This window comes from Abramis brama (assembly GCF_963993115.1).
Source record: "Abramis brama genome assembly, chromosome: 13".
NCBI lineage: Eukaryota > Metazoa > Chordata > Actinopteri > Cypriniformes > Leuciscidae > Abramis > Abramis brama.
Window position 1 is genome coordinate 16533101 of NC_139975.1, and position 17951 is coordinate 16551051.

General features: G+C 37.8%; 1 protein-coding gene across 4 annotated transcripts in view; it reads right to left on the bottom strand.

Moving 5' to 3' along the window:
• Positions 1–17951, bottom strand: part of LOC311095208 (teneurin-3) — a 143681-nt gene that overhangs the window by 123216 nt on the left and 2514 nt on the right. For all 4 annotated transcript variants that reach the window (XM_084133622.1, XM_084133621.1, XM_084133620.1 and 1 more), the window contains exon 2: positions 1990–2396. In XM_084133622.1, coding sequence (XP_083989748.1) covers positions 1990–2269 — 280 coding nt within the window. In that variant the 5' untranslated portion in view covers positions 2270–2396. The remainder of the gene's footprint in view (positions 1–1989; positions 2397–17951) is intronic.

The following is a 17951-nucleotide window of genomic DNA, read 5'->3' on the forward strand; positions in this document are numbered from 1 at the left end:
AGCAGAAATGTAAAAAAGAGAAAACTATTAAAATAACCTATTTATGTTGCAAATGCTTCTTTATATTTGTTATTATTACCTTTTACAGTAAAATTAATTAGATAATGGTGAATACTCGATTCAAAGTGGCTTTTGTTCAAAAGAATAACTTCACATAAATAGTATTCAAAACATTTTTACTCAGGATACAAAATGCAAAACCAAGCGAAGCTAAAAATCACATTCAGACAGTTTTGGCAGAACAAAATATAATATCAATTTACTAGACATTCCTTTTAATATCAAAATGTGCCCATAATTAGGTAGAGACAGTGAGTGTATTTTCAGCTTCAATTTAAACAGGCACTGCATTAAAAATGTACATTCAAACATTTATCTTAATTAAAAAATATGAAAGAACAAAATTATACCAACTTGAATAAAATACAACAAATGGCAAAAAGAGCCATATAAAAAAAGTATTGTCTGATCATTTTTATATTAAAGGAGAACATTAGTATTTTTTTTTTCATTATCATTATATTATTTTTTTCATTACATTTTTCTTATCAGTTTGCATTATTTGTCATAGGCTTATTTAACTTACTTACTGATTGACTCTTTTTTTTTTTTTATCAGGTGAATTTCTGTTCAGCTGAATGTGAATGTGGTTTAGCGTAGTCTCTTCCAACACTGGAGTTTTTCCCAACACAGTAACACAGTAGTAAATCCCAACACAGGAATTACTACACAGTACAAAATAGAAATGGTTCCACTTCCGACTGAAATTCACCTTGAGACTCTTTCAGATTTCTTTCAGCTCTGCTTTTAAAACTATATTATTGTGCCTGCTAGCATATGCTGAGTGCTTTATGACTAAAAGCCTACAGGGTTGGTGACACATCAAAATGATTACACAAGAATTTAAATTACGAGTACACTCATAGATACGAAACAAAATAACTCAACACAAGTGCTGACATTAATTACCACATGAGGGCATTATCTGAAATACACATTTTGAAATACTGCAAACCATGGTAACCAAACTGCCACGATTTAGCCAGGCTGTGATTCTAAAATAAAATGACGGTACATTTGTATCATGAATATGGGCAAGATTTCTCTCCCTCGGCATTTGTGCCGATCAGGCACAAACACGGCTGCTAATTAAGGACTAAGTGTAACAGCCTAAGGTTACAGAGCACACTATAAAAGCATAACTTACCAACTAAGTGTATTTCTAATGAAATTAAATTTGAATGAGCAGTATTCTACCCTTCCACTATTTATAAAATAGTTTGTGAATAATCAGCAAATTAGTGTCTGCTAGGCTCTATTAAAAAAAAATGAAGTTAACCCATATGCCCAACCTGAATACAGTGGGCTAACAGGAGTGTTTTAAAAGTACTTTAATTTAGACTGCTTCAATGACATGTTGAAATAATATATGAAACTTAGTAAATTGAACAAATTAATTTCATTGAGGGCTTACATTACTTAGTAAATGTATTGTTTATTGTAAAAAAATAAAATAAATTGCGGTTTGCTTTTTTTTTTAGGCTTGGAATTTTATTGCGTATCCAATCAGAAATATAAGCTAAACTACATTCAAAATTATGAAATGTTCTTCAGCCTAAAATTTACTTGGAAAATAATGTCTCCTTTTTATGGTCAAGAATGTTTTTCCAAGGACATGGGACTTATTTTCTGGATAAGACTGAATTAAATCTGAAGATTTAGCTCTTGTCTGGGTTAGAGTTCAAGGTGAAGTTCGGTCACATTGCTGATGGTGATGTACCACAGTATGCCACTGTTATCTTAGGTCTCAGTTTTGTGCTGCATACTGTATTTCTTATTTATTTATTTATTTATTTTTTATATGTTTTGTCTTTAGCATTTCAGACGTCCATTTTTCTTTTCCTTGTTGGTTTTGAAAAACATCACATTTGCAAGCCTGAAGGTCTCCAGAGTCTCCTGTCCATATGGTGAATATTAAAGAGCACTTACCTGGAGCTCTGCATTCCTCGGTGTCCCTTGGCACCATGTCTGGCATACGATGCCCATAAAGCCCCTGGGTGGATGGGTGTTGATCAAAGGCCTTCAGCGTCTCACTGGAGCTATAGGATTTCTGGGTAAGGACGGAGGATGAGCCGGTGTGACGGCGGTTGCCGGGACCCTCCCTGTAGCCCTCCCCCTCCTCTCTGTTTCCTTCCCTCTCCAAGTCTCTCCCTCGTTCTCTCCTGCTCCGAGAGAGAGAGCAGTAAGGCCGACGCTCCTTCACCTCCATGTTACATTCATGCTGTGTTCCTCCTTTTCTACGCTTCTCTCTTGCTTCTGTCTGTTCTAGTTTGCTCTTTTCCAGTTGTCAGTCTGTCTGTGCACCTCTTTCTCCACTCTTAGTTCCACTCCCCCTGCTTAGAGACAAAAAAAAACACTGCTTGGTGAGGGAAAGAAACACGTAAAGAGGGGAATAAAAGAAAGAAACAAAGCTTTAAAGAAATGTCACTCCTGCTTAGTTCATCATGTTCCTTGTACAGCCTTAGAAAAACAATTAGTCACCAAGACAAAGTAAGAGGGGGCGCAGCAACTAGTTTTTTTTTTTTTTTTGAGTGTGTGAATTTACATTCTCAATATTTTAAGCAATTATATTATATACAAAAAAGACATTTAAATACGTAAAGGGATAGTTCACCCAAACAATTTAAAGAGATAGTTCACCCAATTTCATTCTTCTGAAGAAGAAATTTGGTAACCAAACCGTTGACAGCCCCCATTGACATCCAATGTAGAAAGTCAATGGGGTCCATCAACTGTTTGGTTACCCATATTCTTCAAAATATCTTCTTTTAGAAATTCATACAGGTTTGGAACAGCTTCAGGGTGAGTAAATGATTACAAAATTTTCATTTTTGGGTGAATTATTCCTTTAACTTAAAAAAAAATATCTTCTTTTGTGCTCCACAGAAAAAAGTTTGGAATGTTATGAGGGTGAGTAAATGAGGAATTTTCATGGCCCATAATTCAACCATATTGAAACAGAATTCAACCCAGTCCTCCAAAGAAAGAAAAAAATGCAGCATTTTCGAGCAAATGCAAAGTCAAACGAAGTGATACTAAAAATGCTCGCTTTCATTACACTAGCTTTGTCATGAAAGATCCACACACACTTGTAAGCCTTTAGTAGGTTTTCTGGGAGGTTTGTGCCAAAACCGTTCAACAAAGCTCTGGAGAATTGCTTGAGTTTCACTGTGTAAGTTTAAGGATATTCCAGGGCTTCTTCTCGAGTGTCGTCTATCTTATCTAGTGGAAAAGTCTACACACAGACACAAGTGCAGAACGCGTTTGCCTAGAGACCCCACAGTCAGTTTAAAGCACTATAAAGAGGACAAGAGAAAAAATGAGGATAATAAAACACTGTAGGAAACAGCGGTCAGCATTACTGCATACGGCCACAGTAATGGGATACGATTGGGGTAAAATAAATGGTGTGCGGGCATCAAAAAGATCTTCTCAGAAAGAGAGAGTGAGCTATAATTTACTTGACAATATTTCAGCTAGATAAATTAAATATAGTTGTCTTCTAGTACTGGTCATTTTATTCTCTCGTTTGAGTGTGATGTTGGGCAAAGGCACAGTGGGTTGCCTGAGCACACCAGCAGAATCCCGCGATCCTTCATTGCATTGGACAGCACCCACTGAGTTATCCTCGGGTAACACGGCCCCCACATTCGGATCAATTTAGATTAGCTAGGGGCAAGGGAGGCTCAGACATACTGGTCTAGCTCTAAATGTCCTTAAAGCTGGTCACCAAGTCCATAAGTTTAAGACAAAAAGCACGATGGCTGATTAGTAAGCACATCAAATTAATTTTTTAATTGTGCTCTCAAATGTCTTTTATTCATCAAGAGCTTGTTTAGAAATAGTACACCTTTCAATCAAGAACACCTAAAAATGTTGGTGGCATGGGTTTAGCAAATACAGGCTAGAAATCACCCACTTAGAAAAGTTTAGAAGGAATGAGAAGCAGAGATATAAATCACAGTATAGCTTTGGCGGTCATATCATGCTCAGGTGGGCACTGACCCATGGGGCCATTGAAAAGCAAAGACTCAGCAGTGAGCAGAGGGGCCAGTGGGAACTATATTATAGCAAGAGGCAACCAGGCAAGAAGATGTCACTTGACTATACCTCACTTATGATGATCTAATGGCAACGACTTCACTAAATTAGATGCCCGACCATCTGGCGTAACTGAAAAAGGTAAGAATGCAAGTTACTGTGGATAGTGACCCTGGACTCTATGGTTGACCAATAAATCAGAAGAAAATAAAACAGATTACAATTGTAAATTATCAACCAAATGTAAAGCAAATACAACATTTCACTTTCAAGTTAAAGGGACAGTTAACTAAAAACTAAAATTTGAGAAGAAAAATCATACTCACTTTTAAAAATCAAAGGTTCCATGGTGTTTTCACAGCAAAGCCATTAATAACTGTTATTTTCTTAGTGTAAAGAACATTTAAATAATCTGAATAGGGGTGTGACGGTTAGTATATAACCGTGAGACCGACGGTTATAGTTGAACACCGTCATTAGAACTCTATAACCGCCAAAACCATGTTATTAAAATATTTTTTACAAACATTTTTTATCATAGAGAATGTTTAAATACTAATTAAAAACAATTGTTAACAGTCTGTGTTATTAATGGTCTATGTCGTTTCCAACTGTATTTGATTCTTTGCCAAGTACCCCTTGACCGACCGCCAATCATTTGAGATAGAAATAAAAACTATGATATAGTGATGTGCCATCATCATGAGATTTATTAAACAAATGAAAAACATTTGCAATAATAAACATTAGCAATGAACATTTGCAATCGGGAGACATGGTTTTTACCACTTAATGAAGTTCTGTTTTGTAAATCGTCAGACATGATTTTTACCACTTCATTAAGTTTTGCTTTGTAGAAAGCCTTTCTTTAAAGCGAATTTCGTTTTGTACAAATTGTATAATAATTTTAATAAATGTTTCATCAACCAATTGCATGTATTTAATATAATAAGACAATATAATAACCGTGACATCGAGGCTCCGATGCGCCGCGTTCACTTGCATTGCATTGTGAAGTTGAACTAGAGCGCATCTCATCATAAATGAATGAAACTCAGCGTAGGCCTATGTCTCATACATTAGCATTAAATATCTTTGCTGCATCCTTTCTAGAACAGACAAGGGCTTTCTTGCAGCTCGCATCAGCAGAGCATTGCATCGTCCATAGACCGCAAAACAATCAGCGGATGGCGGGTGGGTGCGGCTTTGAATTCTGGTCAAAAAACGTTGGTGCGGATGATGAGTTTTGTGATGCGGCTGCGGATGAACTAATACCCCATCCGCGTATCTCTATATATCTCTATCCTACGGTGGCCGAGAGAGCTCAACGCGCTACAACTGAAGAAAACACATGCAAATAGAAAAAAACACCCGCAAATTAAGAAAACATCTTCATCAGTTTCACAACACATGTGTGCTCCAAATACTCAACACAAGCAAATACAGAAACGCGCTGCAAAAGTTCACAACACAACCAAATACAGAAACGCGCTGCAAAAGTTCACAACACAAACAAATACAGAAACGCGCTGCAAAAGTTCACAACACAAACAAATACAAAAACGCGCTGCAAATAGGACAGAACACAACGGAAATGTTTCCGGGGAAACCAATAAGTGACGGACCCGGCTGGGACGTGCTTATTGCTCGTGAGCTTTACCTATGCCCTACTCTCTTAAAAGGGCAGACGGCAGAGCCCTTGAATTGGGCACTTTGGAGGGAGCGGGGCACTTGTGTGCCATTATGTTGATGAAGGGAGCAACGAAAGACAACGTAATTTCCTCATTATTTTCACCTGGGATGTTCCCATGACAACGCAGCGCGTGTCCATCAGCTGAATAGCTGTTCTTACCAGAAATATAGTATTATTGCTGTTAACATAACTGTTGCAAATAAATATACATTTTATACAACAAAGTTTTTAAAATATGCGTTATATCTGTGTGTGAGTGTCTCAACTTTACATTTACATTTACATTTAGTCATTTAGCAGACGCTTTTATCCAAAGCGACTTACAAAGTAGGACTAGATTAAGCGAGTCATCATGAAGAGGCAAAAACAAAAAGCAGCGCAAGAAGTGCTCAAGATACAAAGTTCAGGCATTATTCAGAGTAGCATAAGCCCAATAAGTGAGGTTAAGAGGGAAAGGGGAGTTTTTTTTTTTTTTTTTTTTTTTTAACTTTTTCTAAAACTTTAAAACTTGCCGTCTCATATTTGGACCCTAGCTGCATTCTAACATTTCTTATGAAACTTATTTTAACATAACATGACAAAATGTGTACAATGTAACTGATGTATAGATTATTGTCTTTCCCTCATGTTCTTTTTCTCTATCTTTTTTTATTTATTTATTTATTTTAGTCTTCAGCTCATTGTTCTTTTTAGTATTCTTATGACATTGAACATATTGTAAATACATTTTGTATATTGTATACAAAGTTGTATGTCATAAACGTGTCATCTCTGTATGTTTTGCAAAAAAATTAAATAATAATAAAAGTAGACAGCTGTAAGCACGTCCTAGCCGGGTCCGTCACTTATTGGGTTCCCCGGAAACATTTCCGTTGTGTTCTGTCCTATTTGCAGCGCGTTTCTGTATTTGTTTGTGTTGTGAACTTTTGCAGCGCGTTTCTGTATTTGGTTGTGTTGTGAACTTTTGCAGCGCGTTTCTGTATTTGGTTGTGTTGAGTATTTGGAGCACACATGTGTTGTGAAACTGATGAAGATGTTTTCTTAATTTGCAGGTGTTTTTCTATTTGCATGTGTTTTCTTCAGTTGCAGCGCGTTGAGCTCTCTCGGCCACCGTACTATCCCTTTAATATCTTTTCAAAACTCAGGACTTATGTATTAATTATTTTATTGATCCATTTGTTTGTTTGTTTTTTTAATTCCATGTCATCAGAAAGGCTATATTCATGACAAAAACAAAATGAATAACTATTATCAAAAAACTAAAACCATTTAGTATTGATACAAGAAAAAAAACATCTCTGAATAAAAGTTTTTTTTTTCCATGTATTAAAAACAGTGCCGTCCATAAAATGTTTTTCAAGGATGCACATAAATTGCTTTTGCTGATAATGACACAACATATATAATAATAAGGCATAACCATCGTGTGCTCATAAAAATGCTGTGCTGTCTGATGAAAGTACACAAGAAATGCACTGGTTTTGGTGTAGAAGGTTGATAAGTTGGATCTGGGGTTCACAAAGTGAGATGAAGATAGGAAGCCTGGTATACAACATCTGGATAGCACTGGGCTTGTTGGCTGACATTACTATGATGATCATTATTTATGGAGTTTGGGGTCAGAGGTGAAATCCGATATCCGCAGCTAGTCCCAATGAAATGTAATTACTGAACAAAGAGACTTGCTGTAGATGTGCACTTTAAGCCACCAGACCCACACTCTCACACCATCCGCAGAATACCCAATGCGCTTCAGCTAAGAAAGATGGGTCATGAAGGTTGCCACCAATTTATTTAACCATGGGTGACTGCGTTGGTTCAAAGTCAAGGTGCCTTATCTGGTGGAGCTCTCAGTTATTGTGAATCCATTAGGTGTGCACAAACATCATATACAGCTTTCCAGAACAGGATAGATCCAGACAAATCCTTTAGAATAATTCAGATAGCACTCAACGAACAACAGAAAGTTCGAAAAACAACAACAAATGGATTTCAGAGATTGCAGAATGACTCCACAGCAAATCTGACAACTTTGTGCTTAGCATTTAGTGCATTTACCATATACAGGATGTTCAGTTAAACATTAAATGTGTTTTTTAAATCAGTGTTGAAAACATCGTTGCTCAGTCTACCCTCTGACCTTAGACTAATTAATTCCAATATTAATAAGAGGCAGATGGAATGGATGAATGCAACAGAAATAAGTTATTTATTTATTTAAAAACTAGGTATGATCAAGATGTTTTTACTAGGTGCCATTGAAGTCATTCAAAATTTACAAATGGATATTTATTAAAATGAGAAGAACCACCATCATACCTCCAATGACTGTTAATGAGAAAACATCTTCTAAAAGAACTAATCCACAGTATGTTTCCTATGCATTCATTTGCTTCACCTTGGAACGTCTTTTCTCATTATTTCTCTGAACTTCTCAAAAATCAACATCCAGAGAATACCAGAGTAAATTTGTTCTTATTCAAACTGATGTAATATGGTTTATTATTTATTCATGTCAGAAATATGAGAAACGAAATGTAAATACAAGATGTAATGATGTATCCTACCTAATATGCAAACTTCCAGGCAAATAGGTTAGACTTTTCTGCTTGTTTTAACTATTTTGGTATGGAAACATATGGCTAGAAATGGATAAAATGTGGGCTTTTTTAAGAGACCACAGACTTAAACAGTATCCAGTTACTTCTCTGGAGTATATAAATTTGCTTCGAAGTGGCTCATCCAGTGAGACATGGGATGGTTGCTTGGTGAAAGAAGGCCAAGGGGGAGATGGTCTGGCTGTAAAAAACTCCAGCTCAGAGTGCCAGCAGATAGGATAACTAACAAGCTTTTCAACCGGAACATTGCACACAATCATCCTTAGTAAAAAGTAACTTTAAGTGAACTTCTAAGAGGAGATGTATCTTCTAAAAAGAGATGCATGCTGCAATGTAGTGTCGCTCTATAGGAACGGAAATTTCTCATGAATAATGACAAATTGGCCAAAGAGACATGAATGAAAAAGATCACCCAATTTAAACACAAAGAATAAGGACTTCATCTACAGTAAACTTTTTTGGGCATACGGCTTATTATTTTATACAAATATTTTGCATTGTATCTAACTGAAATACTGTAAGAAACTAATTATTTTATTTCAGAAAGTAAAGATGTGCAAGTTAAACAAATTCAATTGAACCAAACTACTCTGAAGGGAATTATGGCCAGAACAGAGTGGAAAAAGCTGATGCACTCCATATAGACCTATATTAATCTCACAAACAGTCTCACCTAATAATCTTTGCTGTATTTTCTGTTTTTGTGGTACTCTAACAAAACATATAGTCTCGCAGGTCCACACAGGCTTAGCATCTGACTCAGGCAGAAACATGAGACTGGAACAAACATCCAGAGTTAAATCTGCACATCCCTGATTTATATATTTACCAGATGCAACTTAAGAATGGGACAAATCATACATCACTCCAAATGAGTTGCCTCTTGGGAGAGGGTTGCTGCAAACAAAATGCACGCAATAAAATAACCTGATACAGTAAGTAGCTACTTTGTCCAATTTCTAGAAAGCGCTTTGGTCATCATTAATGACATGGTTTCAACATACAGACAGTGAGTAATCCTGCTCATTATTTAATACGGTGTACATAATAAATTCTCTGTGGTAGTCTGTAAGATCTCTCTCTGTGACAGAGTACCGAGATGACACTGTGCTGTTAACATCTATGGCGGCCGCATTGTTTATTTATGCCTATGATTATATAGAACCGCACAATCATAAATTTTATAACTCCCTACATTAAGGTTAAGATTAAGAACTCATTTAACATCCACCCTTCCACACACAATATAGGTGAAAATATAAGTGGGTTTCTCCAGTGCTAGCATCTCATTAGAATGCATGACACTTTAACTGAATCAAAATCATTTTTAAGTCTGCATCAGCAACGTCCTTCTCTCCATCAATTCACTCCCCTTTTCTTCGTCTAAAAGCCTTTCTTTAATCCTCCTGCCCGGATCTTTCAAATTGACCTCCACAGTCAAAGACCAGCCACTAAAGTTCGCTCCAGGATACTAAGTGCACATAACCCGAAGAAATACAGAACCCCTCCCCTCCATCGCCGCTAACCCTCCACCCAACCCGTTCTGAGCTTTAGTGTGGCCGCCACCACCGACAATAGCTTGCTTTGACAGCTTTGCATAATTCATGCGCTGCACAGCTCTCCCTGAGCCCAGCCCAGCCACTCGCTCGCTGTGAGACAACGGGAAGAAAAAACACAGACGGGAAACAAGGGCACGCTTCCATTAGCCAGTGCCTGTTCCCACACTACACTGCTGCACCCTGGGATAGTGCCACTATTGTCTGGGGGTCGTCATTTTCACCACCCCCGCATCACGGTGGAGATGCGATGCAGCAGACACAGATGTGCACAGGCCTGGAGGAAGACACATCCACTTGTGTTCGTCTTTTTCAGTATTCATGACCTCAAGGCTGTGCTTTTCTTGGACTTGCTGGAAGAGGTTTGCCGGTGAGATTTAATTTAGAGCTTTAACGGTTATATCAGATATTCTGTCTAAAATCATCTACTAGGATGTGCAACTTCCTCAGAGATGACTAAAGGGTTTAATGGTTCTTGAATCATTACTTTAATATCAATAAGACATCCAATATAAACTCTTGCAAGATGACGATGTTCTCTATGACTATTTTGTTTAATCTCAATTCAATGGGCAAAGGAATTCATTTGTGAAAATCTGTTTCAGCATGTATCTTAAAATGATTAAGCAAAACTACAACATTTAAAGAGGTGGGAGCGAGGTTATATAGGTAATGATAGCACTCACTAACAGAATACAGAGATCACAGGTCTTATTAAAAAAACATTACACTGATATGTCTCACACGGCACTGCCATGGGCTTTTTTTTTTACTTACGTCCTATGTTCTAAAGATAGCTCCTCCATGCTCATATAAATATATATATATATATATATATATATATATATATATATATAAATATATACATAATTTCCGCACGACTATAAGTTACACAGGTTCAAGATAGGCTGCATATGTGTACAAGTTACATTATTACATTAAGAAATTATGTAAAATACCAGTAAATTAAAAATGTTACTGTAACATTTTAGCTCCCCTCACTCCTCAACACTTTCAATTGAACACTATTCAGAATAGAAATTAAAATTATAAAAAAAGATCTATTTTAGTAAACAAACTATCATATCGGCGTGTGGGAAATGAAACCAAATGTGAGTTTTGCGCATGTTTTGCATGCATTGCATTAAAGGCACAATATGTACGTTTTTTGCTTTAAAAATAGCAAAAATCACTATATCTATGTTATATATTTTTTTTAGTTGTGTACTTACATTATCCCGACTGTTTCCAACAACATTCAAACCAGGAGAAATTTGTAATTTAATTTGAAGACACGTCCCGTTTCTTTATTTCCGTTTTGTCGCCGTCAATGGCGCCATATCCGCGTTGTCCCTGGTTTGCTTGTGCTGCCATAGCAACCAGAGCTATGAACCAGAGCCGTCTGATTGTAACCAAGGCGACAGAAGTGGACAAATGTGTAGTTCGCAATGTCTATCTGCACGCTGTTGTCGTTTCGTTCAAACATTATGGACCATGGCAAGCAGACTTTGGATAAAAAAAGGAGAACTAAAACGAGAATCAATATCAGCGCGGTGTTTTCGAGATGCCTAGAGCTCCCATAGACAGTATATAAACGAGAGCTCCACGTCCGAGACTTCGACCGCTCCTACATGTACTTTATTAAACAGGTGAGCACATTTACATAAAACTAATCAATGTTTTATAGTTCAACAATGATAAAATGTCAGAATATGATCTGTATGTTATTCTAATGTTGATCTAGTTTACTGCTAGTCTCATACAGACAGACTAATACATTTCAACACATTTAAATGCAGTTTAGTGTGATAGTGTAATGTTAGACCAAGTGAAACAGCGCTGCGTTACCTCACAAGTTTAATTTGTCTAATAAACTGACCTGTGAGTAGTAATTCTGCGTGTAGTTCGGTAGAATGAAATGTCCATATTCCTTTTATATCCGCGGGACTCGCGTCGCGTGTGGAGCTGATAGCTGTCTCTTAGCAATCCCGAACTGCTTCATATCATAGTCATGATAAAAGCATCAATGTATTTACTCATCCATAAACATTATTAGATCGGTCGGCTTGACGTTGACGACAAGATCCATAATTCTTAGCAAATGTTGCGTCATCAATCTACGCCTTTGTTATTGTAAATAGGTTAGCGACCCCTAGTGGCGAAAAATTCCATACAGTACGTTTAACTGCATTAGCCTATATAAGGCACTTTAGAATTTAAGTTGCATTACGTTTTACATTTTAACATTTTTTTACTTATATTTCAGAAATAACGGTCATAAATAAATGCACACACACACACATAATAGCCTATGTGCCTGTATTGAATTCAAAAACATTCACAAACAGCAAACAGTACTTTAATCTACTTACATACACATATACATTCAATACATACGTTCATTATAAATCAATATTAAAGGTGCTATAAGTGATCTCACGCGTTTTTTAGGCCAAAACATTTTTTTTCACATACCGCAAACATCTCCTCACTATCCGCTAGCTGCCTGTCCCCTGAACACACTGTAAAAAACACGGTCTCTGCAGACAGCCCACGCTCCACAAACTGCAGCAAAAACAAACTGAGCAACAAACAGAGCGACCTGCAGCACGAAACATAACAAACTGTTCCAGCCAATAACCGACAAGAATGATGTGGGGGTGGGGTTCGGGGGGTTAAGGCGGGCGTACACGGTGCGATTTTTGCTGTTTTTAAGAGCTCGCAGATGATTTTTTTAACTCGGGAGAAATCGACTGGAATCGGTGATGCTCACATGGTCGCGGCTCGCAGCGTGTGAGAGGAATTACGAGCCGAGCCGAGCACGTTATGAGCACCTCCCCGACCTCCCGATCATTTTTAAACATGTTTAAAAAATTCGGGGAGTTGGCCCGATTTTCACCAGCTGTCCCCTATTACCAAATCATACACAACCACGTGGGGCTATACCTCAGTGGCAGCAACCATACAGCGTGCGCATACACTGTCACACACACCTCTCTCTCACGTGATTGCTGCCGGCTCGGGATAAAAATCGTGCAGCACAGTCGTGCCGTGTACCAGCTGCTTTGACGCGATTATCTATGGAACGCCTAATGGGTCATATTTCGCCACTTTCCTACGTCGTTTTGTTAAAAAAACGCCGTAAAAAGCGCCGTTTAAACGGCCAGGACGCCGCTTTTTACGCCGCCGAAAAGCGAAACGCCATAAAAAGCGGCGATGAATTGTGTAAACAACGGCGTATTTTTCGTCGGTTTGGAGGCGGCGAAAAAAACGGCGCTCTATATGCCCATGTAACGCCGCTTTTTACGGCACACAGTGTCCCCAATGACGCGTATCATAACGCGTCACAAGACGCGTAGTGTTAAATGATAATGATCTCCACCCTGTCTTTTCCAAAGCCAATAAATTTGAACTGGTATCACCCAATCAGTAAAGAACAAGAACAGACGACATTAATCCAACCCAGCACAAGGATGAGATTCGATCCATGCCTCAGCTCACTGAATGTTGCTGAAACTGAGGTAGATGGTCTAGCTCACTGCTAACGTTATACCGCCTTGTAAGGCAAGCATATTTTATTTATCATTATAATAGGCCCACTTTAATCTGTTATTTTTCTATGTTCTTTTATCGCACATTCTCGATTTTTTTCATCTGATTATTTGTAAAGCACTTTGCATAGCCACTTTATGCATTGTGCTTTATACTGTAAATAACCTCTTGCCGCTACTCCCCTTACACATTTGTTTGTGACAGTGTCATTGCTTGGGAACAATGATTGTAGACAGATAAATTGTAGCCAGTCGTATTGTTTCCCCCAACATATATTAACATCCAGTTGATTTGAAAAGCACAATCCAAACATAACGCAAGATCTCCGCTAGGTGGAGATAATATAATTAGGGATGTCCCGATCCGATCACGTGATCGGAAATCGGGCCCGATCACGTGTTTTCAGACTCGATCGGAATCGGACGTTACCTCCCGATCAGGACTCGGATATATATGTATATATATTCTCATTATAACACTGTGTCATTTTTTTACACATCTATAGTTATGCGGTGGCACAGAGTTACGCCGGTTTCACACTGCACGCGTTAGCAGAGCGTAAGCAGCGCAGGAGCAGTGCGTATGGTGAGCAGGAGCAGGACACGCGCGTTTTGCTTTCACACTGGCAGCGTTTGTCATGCGCGGCTGAACCGCGGGTTGTGTAGGCTACAGACAGAGTACTCTATAATGGATAAGTTGGCATTGCTTTGTTTTTAAATACATTTAAGAAAAAAGACTTGTCAAGAAGCTTATTTTATTAATAATTTCATATAACTTTTGGTTCATCTTTGTTTTTATTGTTCTGGCAACAAGTTTGTTTTTGGACATTTGTTTTCTTTTTAAATTGCTGTTGGTCATTTGATTGACTGTTTAAAACACAATAGACATCATCAATGCACTTTTTGGATAAAACTGCGGTGTATTATGGCCATGATCAATGTATTGTTACTTTAATTCAGCAAAAGCGGCGCAGCAAAAATAGACTCGGCGCCGAAACGATCGCGGCACTTCTGCTCTGCTACGCACTGCCGCGCCACCTCTGCGCGCGGTGTGAATGCTCTAAAGCCTGGTTTAATCTGTTAACATGGGCGGCGAAAAAAATACGCACTGCACGCTCTGCTAACAGTGCAGTGTGAAACCGGCGTAAGAGTTAGGAGTGCAGTTCCTAAAAGCACATTACTGGCTTTGCAAACACTGTAGCACTTTTATTTTTTATTTGTTTACATGCCTGCCGGGTATTTTAAGTTGAGGTGCTATTTGTTTATATATTAGACTTTTTTTATATTTACTGTTGCACTAAAGTCCAAAAGTGAAGAATTTATGTATTACTTGATTGTTCAAGCTACCTCACAGAAGTGCTCTGTTTGTTAACAGAGTTGTTGAATGTTAAAATAAGGTGAATTAAATAAAAAATAAGGAACATCCTGGATCTGTTTTTTCACTCTTCTTTATTCGTTTTTTATGTATTAAGTATCGGATCGGGACTCGGTATCGGCAGATACTCAAAATCAAATGACTCGGACTCGGACTCGAGGGCAAAAAAACCTGATCGGGACATCCCTAAATATAATATTCTCGTATTATATATAATATAATCGTATGCCCTATTCTATGGCCTATAGCCAACAATTATATTATATTTTTATAAAATAAAATCTTGAATTGAATTATTTCAGTCAAACTTAACTGTAATAACGGAAATTAGGATACAATTCATAACATGAAAAACAGCCCCATGCGCTTGATTGCAATGTTCGATGTCTAACTTCACAGTCAACTGAAACATGCAGTTTAATTTTAATAAAGTATATAGTCCTATCTATAATAAATAATTTATTAAACTGAATATATAAATAAGTCCTGTAAATGCATTGACTGTACAAAATGCAAAATACTAAATATTTTGTAGTTACATAAACTTCAGACCTAACAAGTTTTCATTCACTTGATAAGTTAAATGAAAGGAAAGCAAAAGAGAGAACTGACGGGGGAAGGCTGAGGTGAAAATATTCAGCAGTATAGGCTATAAAGCAAATCAAGTGGCAGCATTGGAAAGCAAATTAAAAAAACAATTTGCCTTGACTTCATATCAAGATGAAGATTGAAGGGAAAATAACTTTGATTTCAACATGGCATATTTTCTTGATTGCGTTTTAGGAAAAATGTTTATCAGTAATCACCTGAAATGGTTTTCACCTCAAATTATAAAGGGATAGTGGCCTTTTTAAATACCTGTTTTTCAAATATTCAGCAGCAAGCAAACCTCATCGCACCACACTAAAGATCCTAATCCACTCTATCCTAAACCGCATTAAAAAAAAATCACCAATTTAATTTCATTACAGAATACGATTTGTGCCACAACCACAAGCATCTCTCATTACTCATGTTATACCCTGTCCCGTTTTTCTCTTCAGTTTTTGTTCTCATATATAGCATTAGGTTTTGACTGTCATCTCTGCAGGACATTAATGTAAATCCCTTGGTTCCAGAGCTGAGGCAGTTTGGAACAGGGATACTGGCGAGTTTCACTGCCTGGTCAGCGCACTTCCTGCCTGTGGCAAATCATAGGCTGCCTCCAACGCAGCAGGAGGCAGGCAAGAGAGCTCCACAGCAAATTGGAGAGTAAAGCGGGGGGGGTGTGGGAGGGCGGGTGAAGATGGGGGGAAAAGCGAGAAAAAGAGAATGAGAGAGAATTTAAACAAGGATGTTATGGAGGTTGGAAAAGTGTACTGCAGGCAGCCAAGTCTGTAATGGACTTTAGGACATCTATAGCACACAGAGAATGTCTCTGACTTGAAGCAATTCACTTGCGCACACACACACACAAGCACAATCCACAATCCACAATGTTCTTATCCCTTAGGGTGAAACAAAATGCATGATCAGAAATGCACAGACACTTTCTAGATGCCAAAAGACCAAAAGTTTCGAGATACGGCTGCAATCGCAATAAATCACACCACTGGTTCTTGTAAAATCATGTAAAGTATCAGATAATGCAGGTAGCAATCCATCACAATTCAGCACTAATAAGCACACAGAAACACAATGCACAAGAGACTTTGGCTGACATGTATTTCAGCTTGTCTCACAATGAAATGCGGCTGATTTTTAGCTAAAGAAGTAGATTAGATACGCAATGATACTACTAAACAGGTACATTGCCAGGGTTACATTTTTCGTTGATTGCGTTTCAGACATGGCCTTAACAACAAACCAAGTACAATTTAAAACACTGCATGTCGCCTTTATTGTAACATTGCATCCATCAAAAGCATTAATTGCCGTATTCTAGCCACTGCTCTTGCTGAGCCAGTCTAGTCCTTTGAGACTTACTTTGCATGTATTTGTGTCTGTGCATCTTTTGAAATCCTGATTTGTCCTTCACTCAGCTGTTGGAAAGTCAATTTTAAATGACACCAGTTTAAAAAGTAATCAATATGTGTAAAGTCTTGTTGACGTGCTGAAGTTCATGAGGGAAATCAGATGTCAATTTGGCCGTAGGATCCTGTAACTGCAACTGCCGGCAAACAGTAACATCTCTGATTCATCTACAGTGCATTTAAATTGATTAGCTGTTAATTCTCTGAGGTGGTAAACTGTGTTGCTTGAAGCAAATATTGAGCCAGATGTATTTGTGTCAGCCTCTTGGCATCTACGCAAACTTGTTTGTTAAAGAATTGTTTGTGTTCTTGTTAGTCGAAGCATGTAATGGTTAAAAAAGGGATAAATCCAGAGCAAACACTATAAATGGATTTCAGCCAAGGACAATTTTCAGATCCTCCACAGTTTAAAAATGTGGCATATTGGGACGTTTTTGTATAGACGATAAATCAGACTAATCCTTTACAGACTGTGATAACCTGGACAATGTTAAGCCAACAGAGATCGGGTCTGTCCACTGTGATTATGCAGAATAAATATAGTGTAAATGTGAAACGCAGAGGCTGACGTGCTGGCAGTGCGTGTTTGTCAGGGTACATTAACCTGCGCCTGTTTGCTTAGCACTATTGAAATAGGCACTGATGGCTGAGCTACTTTCATAGACACACACACACACACACACACAGTCATTCACTCTATCTCTCTCTACACTGGACTTGAAAAGCTCCTTCACCTGGAGTGATCAAGCAAATAAACAAATATTGAAAGAAGTGACAAAGGCTTTTCTACTCAATAAACTGCCAAAAATGTCATTGTAGCCTAACTAGTCCTTCAGAGTATTTTTTCAAACTTGTATCAATAAAAATTAACACAATTGTCATTTATAGATGGACTGCATGCCAATCAGCGAAATGCCAGTCCGCAAGACTGACTAAGGTAACATCATCTAAGAGGACAGTCATTATGAGTTACTTCTACAAATACGATATGATTTCATAAAAGGAAGCCTACTTGATGGTGATATTTTGGTGTTGTTGAGTTTTT